The sequence below is a fragment of the Callionymus lyra genome, chromosome 3, assembly GCF_982586985.1.
Source record: "Callionymus lyra chromosome 3, fCalLyr1.hap1.1, whole genome shotgun sequence".
Classification (NCBI taxonomy): Eukaryota; Metazoa; Chordata; class Actinopteri; order Syngnathiformes; family Callionymidae; genus Callionymus; species Callionymus lyra.
In genome coordinates, this window is record NC_141820.1 from 34654843 (window position 1) to 34663999 (window position 9157).

Below are 9157 nucleotides of genomic sequence, written 5' to 3' on the forward strand. Positions count from 1 at the left end.
GGTATAGTTGGAGCTGAGCCTGGTTTACCGGTAAGAGAGAGTTTAGTTAGTCAACGTTTTTTCCACACTTCATTTTACAATACCTCTTTCGTATTGCTTGCTGCATGAAGAAGATTATCTCTCATTCCAATGCATGATAGGACACTAGGACACAAGGACACACCTACATATCCAACCGTTTTCAAGCATAACCTGTCGAGTCAGGTGTTTTTTTCAGCCTGATAGCTAAAGCTTCTTCAAGGTTTAGTATCTGTTCTAGACTTGGGAGTACGTGGCCGTGGAAATTCATTATAACTTTGAATGCAAATAATTCCGTTAAAAAAGATAATAGCATTTAAAAGAACTTCCTTTACTGTGTGGTGTGTTTATCAGTTACTGTAGAGTGCTGACAAACGTCAGGAGCCTACAGGGACCTGCTCTAGTGACACACCCAGAACACATGAAGGCAGGTTCTTTTTACCAGTTTACCTGTCGACACGGAGGAAGTCTAACCCCACACATGTGATACTACGGATCAGAACTGGATTGCCTGTTGATGTCCTGACTGTAAGGTAAGTAAGGTAAATGTTTAGGCATTTATATTCTAAATGTTATTCTATCTATATTCTAGTATAGTTTCATTTGTTTAAAAATAAACATGTTTTCTTTTGGATGATTCCTTTAACACAATATCTACAGATTAACAAACAATAAATATACACTATATATAATTCTAAAACTAACATAAACAAACATCAAGTGAATTTATAATGTCTTTGTAATACTTTTCTGTTTAATAACCCTAGTAGCTAAGTTAGAAATATGATAGTTGTTTTTAAGGGCTAAATTGTATATAATTTATTGTGAATTCCTCGTATATGCTTCGGAAATCTCGATGATCCCAAATAGTATAGTGAAGTTTTTGCTTGTAGAAATTTCAACTCTATTGATGATAAATGATTATAATTGCCAATCATTCCGGAATGTTCCTGTGATTACTCTAACCTAACCTAATGACGGATGGATTTTCAATAACAGATTTTTGTCCAATATTTTTCAAGAGGCCTGAATTAACTTATTATATATATTTTAGAATAAGTTAATAAATAAATAAAATAAAAAATTAAAAAATAATTTAATTGTATCACTTGGTAATATGTCATTTTTTATATAATTATCAGAATTGTGATATTGTCGGTCTATTGCGCGTTTTTCTGCTTAACTTCTTTGTAAGTATTACATACCTTTACACTGACGTGTGTTGCCAATTAAAGCTGTAATGGGTGTGTATACCGATTTAAAAATAACTTTTGAGAACCACTACTAAAGTCTTGCATCACACTAAACATTCTATTTGGCAAGTAACTACTGCTCACTTTGAGACTCTGCTCTCCTACCTGTACTCTCCAATGAGAGGAGCCTATCTGGGAAGATGAACTTTGACCTTCAGGTGTGTCATTGTTGACACGTCTTTAAAAGCATTACTTTTGCATCATCCTGCCACCTGGTAATGTTATTCACTCTCCACCAAAATAATGTTTTTCACTGTTAAAATTGTGGCTGAAAATGACCTTGAAGTGAGTCAAACACTGACTGAAAGACATTTTTCTCTTCCACAGGCCTCCGGAAATTAACCTCCTTAAACAAACAGTTTCAGTGGTGAAGCGGATCAACTGCTTCAACCCTGGTGTGACGAGAAAAGATGCCTCCCAGAATGAAAAAATCCAGATTACTGCTTTTACTGCTGGCGTCACTCACAAGCCTCTGCCTGGTATTTCCTCTCCTCCTAGCTGGAGGCAACACTCAATGCTCCTGCCCCAAATGTTTAACGGAAGGAACCGACCCGTTAAGTGAACTCCTCAGGACTGCCCCAAAAGCCTTAATGTCGAAAAATACGAAAACAAAGGAGGACGATTTTAACTGGTGGAAGGTAAATGAAAAGTGTTCTACTCACACAAGTAACCACTTCTGTTAATGATTAACCAACCTTTCCTTGAGGTGACGAATGAGAGCCAAAGGTAACAAATTGTAACGAAAGTTACCATCCTGATCACAGAGTTACAATACATGTCTGTTTTTGTAAATCATAAGCCTAACTATTGAATTTATTTATTTATATTTCTCCCTGTGTTGCATGGGTTTCCTCCCACAGTCCAAAAACATACAGAGGTATATTGGGAAATTGTCTGTAGGTATGAGAGTGTGTGTGAATGGTTGTCTGTCTTTGTGTGCCCTGCGACAGACTGGCGTCCTGTCCAGGGTTTCCCCCCAAAGACAAAGAAAAAATGATGAAGAAAGCCTTTAATAAGCTTATTTTCTAACCAGTATAAATCTGGTCCAATCACCTGCACCGTCACAAACATGCTTTTGTTGGTAATGGACTTATATTGACATAACAAAATACAAGAGTTGAGGTGAAAAACCGACAGAAAAAAAAGCCAGATTTTTAAGGAAAAAAGTAAATTGATGTCGTGTGCAGCCTCATCACTCCCTCGACAAGAAAATGTGCATGTGATGAGCTTCTCTGGATTCACAGTACAATACCAGTAATGTTTTTTAAGAGCACAGACGTAAGAGCAGCCGCATTGTTTTTCACTGTAGGACTGTGTACTGCACCTTAACTCTTTGTGTCTACGTGTTTGTTTGTCCCAGTTCCAAATGTTATTGTGAAGATGGATAATTGGCTGAATTCAATATCTTCTTTTGAATGTTTAGAGATCAGATTGAACACGCATCCTATAAAAAGTTGAGGAACTAGTTTACTTCAAATTGTCGAATGATTCTTCAGTGTTCTACAACCACTTTTCGTGTCGCAGGTGTTAGGGATGAGTAAAGATACAAAAACTTGGAGATAAGCGGATAATTGTGGTATGAATGTGTGTAATGAAACACTACAACTTTTACATATGTTGGTATCTTTTTTAACTGATATTTCTGCATCATAACTGCTCATTCTGTACACAGAACTCTGAGGACAGAACCCACAGCTAACATCAACTTAAATGTTATTTTCTGCATATAAGACTCGTTTTAGTTACCAACTAATAATAAGACATTGCAGTTTCACTCAGTCAAAAGTGGGTGTAAAGGGATTACGGCGCAGAAATACTTTGTGATACAGAAAATGCCCTTAAAAGAAAGAAAATTAGGAGGCAGTGCCAGGTTTACTGCTTCCATAAAAGACAAACTTTATGCCCATGACCCATGACCCCAACGAATAGCAAGAGAGCGCACTCCCTGGACGAAACTTGTGTAGACAAACCAAGCCCAGGTCTTTATGAGGAGGTGGGTGGTAAGCTTGCAACAAAAAGGCAACATAGCTAAATGAGTGGGTGACTAAAAATTTGAATATTTCGTTACTCGTCACAAGTCTCTTAAAGTATCTACTAATAATCTTGCATTATCCCTTGAAATAACTGGCTCGCTGTGTTTCTGGGCTGAGCATGCATGAAGCAGGACCATCTTCATATTTTCAAAACATTCCATTGTCTTTGTAATCAAAGAGTAAACAGCAAGTGTATTTTCGTCTAATGACGTAATTCATTTGAATCTATATTAAATAGTTCAGGGTTGAACACTCAGCATTACCAAATGACGAACTAGAGAATAGTCTTTTGATAGTCCACACAATGCAGGGAGTGTTTGCTCATTACATTTAATCACATACTGACAGATGTAAGAAAGGAGAAGAATTGATTGATGAGTGAAGACGTGTCAACATGCCACTAATGGTTAGCTCACTGCATCTATACAAATATTTTATTGTTCAGAGTGTCCTGCATCTTTTGCCCTAGGGAGCCGGGACAGACTCTAGCCCCCTGCTACCACTATAAGGGAATAAGTGGAATAAAACGGATAAATGATGAATGAGTGTATTATTTATACATAATATATTAAATGTATTTACACATATTAGACATACTTATGTACGTGCTCACTCTTCTGGACTCGTCACACTCACACATTTCAATTGTGGTGTAGCTCTTGTTGTGAAAACGAAGAGAGTAAAGATTTTTGGTATTAGTTGTCAGGAAAAGCTTTAGCACAACTGACATACAAATACCTTCAAACAACAACAAAAAAAACAGTATTAGAATACATTAGTCTAAAACATTAGAATATATTAGTCCCTAATATTTGTCGTACTTGTCCATAAAACTCAAACTATTATTTTAAAATAGTATTGAACCACCTTATATATAGGTGGAGGCAGGACTAGTATGATCTGCTACTGTGAGCATTCATTAGCATTCATGCTAGCTCCGGCACATTTCTTGTTAATCTATGAGCAATAAATATAGAGTGAAACATTTCTACTTTTTTGAATAGATCTTCAAAATGAATTGAAGTTAAGTTTGGTGTCATACTTGTTCTCCCTGCATTTTCATTTCATATAATTTTGTTCATTTGATCAACCAGTATTGGGAAATAAAAAAAAACTCTTGCTCTTAAACTCCTTGACAAAGATTCTGGAGAAGTTCAGTGCATACCACTGCCAAGGATTACTATTAATGATTTACTTGGTTGAATCTTACTTTCGGGAAGAAAAAAATGTGTTTGTTTTTTTAATACATTTTTTTTTACATTTTTCAGAACATGCAAAGGGAGAAAAACACCTATTTGGTTTATAAAAATACAATCAAGGAACTGTTCCAGGTCTTTCAACAAGTTCCAGTTATGGTTCAGCGCAGTCAGGACCGCTGCAGGACGTGTGCTGTGGTTGGGAACTCTGGTAATTTGAAGGGCTCTCACTATGGCCATCTCATCGACTCCCACAACTATGTGATCAGGTAGGGAATTCAATGATGCTGCAGCAGAGCTCCACATTATCCCATGACTGTCGTGTTTTCTTCTTGTCAGGATGAACCGTGCGCCCACCAAAGACTTCCAGGTGGATGTCGGCTCCAGAACAACTCATCATGTGATGTACCCAGAGAGCGCCACACTAATAGCCAACACCACCCATTTGGTATTCGTTCCATTCAAGATAAAAGATTTACAGTGGCTCAAGAAAAATATCAACCCCGGGTAGGTGGGTAACAAAACTGATCAAGTATGTCAATCAACAGTCCTTAATGTGTGGTAAAAAGTTGGGGCAGTGCAAACTTATAGCTGTTGTTTCTTCATACATGCTGCTTGTCTTTTGACATGTCTGGGATGTGTCCATCAAAAATATTAATTTGATATACTCCTTGTGCTCCGTGTGCAATGCAGTCATCTATGCATCTCCTTAAAAATCACGACACTTACAAGTGTAGCGACTTGTCACTGATGTTACTGACTGATGTCGGACTCAGAGAAGTTGGGGCGTATGGTTTCGGTAGAGGGGTCGGTCAGATGAGTAAAGAAGTTTGAAACAGCCTGATTTCAGATCTCGCCAGAAAAACCTTTACGATTGAAACACATATTTTGGCAGTTTTAATTTATATTTCACATGCATTCTGCAATACAAAAGAGCAACTTTAACATCCGAGAAATCAAAAAATTATATTTTAGAGGCCCGACCGTCTGTGAAAGGTGCTTTACAAATAAAGCTTACTTACTTTAAAAGTATTACTGACACAGCCGTTATTTCATTGCGTTTTAAAATGTTTATTATATTTATTTCTGAATGTGCATTTGTTTTTAATTACTCGACTACAGTAAGATTTAAATGTGATTTAGAAAAATCATAGTTTTTTTGTTTTCAATTGTTGTTGAAAAAAAGATTGGAAAAACAGACATCATCTAATTCATTTGGAAACCTGCAAATAAAGTCTGCTGGGCGAGGCTGAACAGGAAACATCACTTGTCATTTTAACAGATTAAAAGTCATAATACCATGACTTTTAAAATAATAGCAATACTGTCATGTCACAATGATGACATCCAACTCTACTACTCATTTGATCCAACTGAGCCCCAGAGGCTGAACAGCTTAGTCAATTGTTTGCTAGAAATCAAAACAAACTGAGCTTCAGAAACCTGGGTGTTGTATTTGACAAAGACATGTCTCTAGTCCAACACTGCAGAAAACTGACCAGAAACTGTTTCCTTCAACTGAGAAAAATCTCTAAACTTAGGAAAATGTTGTCACAACATGATCTGGAGCTTGTAATCCATTCATTTGTTTCTTCTCGTCTGGACTATTGCAACAGTTTATTTTCATGTCTAAACAAGAAGGATCTGTCTCACCTGCAGTTGATTCAGAACTCTGACCTGCTCTAGTAGAAGAACTGACACTCCGATCCTTAAAACTCTTTACTGGCTTCCAGTTTCTTCCAGGATCAACTTTAAAATTCTGATTCTTACTCAATTACATCATTTTGTTACTACTTTAAATCTTGTAATTTTATAAATTCTACTCTTGTAATATCAAGACTTTAAATGTATGTTAAAAAAATAATGATTAAGTGTGTTCGACCCTACAGTTGTAAGAATGACAAATGTAGCCTCTGGTCAAGATCAGTGGAAACGAAGAATGTCTTGCTTCACTGAGCTCATAACTAAAAAGAACATTCAGTCCTTTGTGAGAAGACTGTTAGTAAAACTTCCGTCGTCATTATCTCATTGTCACAGCTTTGTCAATCTCAACAACCGTCTCTGAAACACAAAGAGAGCGATCTGTCAATGTAAACTTCAACTACACATTTGAATTGTGATATATAGTCTCCGTTAGTCAGATGCATATCTTCAATGTATACTCTTATCAGGGTTAAACATATTCCTACACGATGATATACACAGTTCATGTCACTGAAACCATTAACATTTATTTAGGTTAAATGGTTAATGTTTAAAGAAGAAAATAAACCCCAGTCATTTCAGTACATAAGGAAATTATATTTGTTCATGGGACATTATGATATGTGTCAAATGTTAAACCAAGGAAATGTCACAGATGTGGGTATTTATTATTAAAGGTAAAACAATTATTTTCTACCGATTATTGCCTTATTTTGGGCGTGGAGGGCTGCGATGTACCCCAGCTACTTAGGGTTGGAGGCGAGGACATGCTGAAATGAATTTGTATTTTTGTAAGAGTTGAAACTTGTTGAGCCTGTGTTTCAACCTGCGCTGTGACTTTAGACGCTCTAGAAAAAAAACATGACTTACTTACTTTATCAACTTGTCCACATGTTGGATGATGTCACTTTTATTTAGTGCTCAGGAGCAAAGTCTAAATTCATGACGTTAATGATTGTTATTCTGTTGAACAAGTTGAGTTCACAGTGCAATGATGTTTCTTTTTTATTCCTAAATATAACAACTACTTTATATTTCAACAGAATGAAGTGGGGGGCCAACAGGGATATGGTGAGTGTGCGACAATAAGCACAAATGTGTGTTTGTGTTGATGATCAGCTCAGTCACATGCGATTCTTCTCAGGTGATGATCCTGAACCCTGCTTTCATGAGGTTCGTGCATGAAAGTTTGCTGCAGAAGAAAGGCAAATATCCATCGACAGGCTTCCTGGCTGTTGCCTTAGGCTTACAAATGTGTGACCAGGTATGAGAGACGTTATCCATAGAGCTCACACACACACACACACACACACACACACACACACACACACACACACACACACACACACACACACACACACGCAAAAAAGAATGAGCGTTTACGTTTTCTCTGTCTGTTCTCCGCCCAAGACTCTCTGCTGTGAAAACGTATTAATTCTAATGTAGGTCAAGTGGCATAACAGGTTCATAAAGGCTGACACATCAGCTCTTGCATTTTTTATAGGCTGGTCTTTCCTGTAACTTACCTTCCTCTCTTTTCCAAATACCTGTTAATAAACCAGCTGAACTACTCACCTTAAAGAGAATGTTTATCGTAAAATGAAAATTACAAAACACATTTTCCGTAAGTCAGCTGATAATGGAAAGATAACTATCTTTATGATATCGCTGCTTATATCTCTTGAGACATGTCGTGCATGTGGTTTCCAGTCATAAATATGATTCAATATCAAACAAATATATCAGGACTCTCACACTAATGGCAACCATTATTTAGTGATGTAATGTTTAATAATGGTTGAAAATAGTGAAAAATGACAATGGTGTAAAAGTTGTAAAATGTAGTGTAAAAATGACTCAAGCAACCCTTTTTTTTTCTTTTGACAGATCAGCGTTTTCGGTTTCGGAGCAGACAGCCAGGGGAACTGGAATCATTACTTTGAGGTTCTCCGAAACAAACGTCTAAAGACTGGACCACATGCTGGAATTGACGAATACAATGTGATCCTGCAATTTCACGATGAAGACAAATTACAATTCTTCCGAGGATTTTGATCAGATTATTTTAAACACACATTTGTGCAGATATTGTTTGTTTTTTTAATGGAAAAGTAAGTTTTCCACGGTTAAAAATAAGTGTTGCAGCTATAGAGGTTGAAAAAGCTCCAACTGACCTAACATACTTAACTTAAGTTTAAGACTCAAAAATAGGATTTAAAATATACTGTTAATAATACATATTATGTACTAAGAAGGAATAAATGAGCTGCTAACTTAACAATATTTACACATCAACAATTTGGGTTGTTTAAAAATTGTACACTCTAGAGGTTTCTGATGGAATATGTCATGAGGTATTTTGATGAAGATTTTTTTTACGACAAATCACTGTGAGACATCGTTGTAACTTTCCCTGTGTGTGTCCATGCTTCCATGCACTTCCGATTATGTTACGAGAGACTTGTAATTATGGTAACAATGTTCTGTGGTTTATATTTTTAATAAAAAATAAAAATAAAAGTGTCATGGTTCCTTTTAGTTGCAAATGTCTGGACAGCCGAAGGCATGTGAGTTTGTTTCTGTGATTTGGAGGAGCAACTCCAACCCCAACACGAGATGACAAAAGCTTCTCGACAAATCAGACAATCAGTATGTGTACCAATAGCATTGCACAGCTGACCTGTCACCAACATGGAGGGTTAAGACTTCTCAAGCGTCCTCATGTTTCCAGACCTTTACGACAGTAGGGGGCGCCCTTAGCGTAATTATGTGAGATTTTCAATAGCATAGCTTTTCAAAGAAATAGATTATAGAGCAAAGAGTGACATCTAGTGGACTAAACTTAAGTGAAAGTAAGTTAGTACATACAAAACTGAACTACAGTAATTTTACTAAATATAATTACAGAATTCACATATACGAAGATAGGGGATGCAGTTTTAAAATTATTTTA

General features: G+C 36.5%; 1 protein-coding gene across 2 annotated transcripts; it reads left to right on the forward strand.

Annotated features, from left to right (window-relative positions):
• The first annotated feature begins 242 nt into the window (after positions 1-242).
• Positions 243-8717, forward strand: LOC148084577 (CMP-N-acetylneuraminate-beta-galactosamide-alpha-2,3-sialyltransferase 1-like). 2 transcript variants are annotated; one of them, XM_087787676.1, is made up of 7 exons: positions 243-560; positions 1599-1909; positions 4573-4769; positions 4840-5007; positions 7248-7275; positions 7349-7468; positions 8092-8717. In XM_087787676.1, exons 2-7 carry the CDS (start codon positions 1682-1684, stop codon positions 8257-8259), a joined length of 909 nt encoding a protein of 302 aa, XP_087643802.1. In that variant the 5' UTR covers positions 243-560; positions 1599-1681; the 3' UTR covers positions 8260-8717. The 2 variants fall into 2 exon arrangements, with proteins under 2 accessions (XP_087643802.1, XP_087643801.1); XM_087787675.1 differs by having other exon boundaries at positions 243-551.
• Positions 8718-9157: the final 440 nt, after the last annotated feature.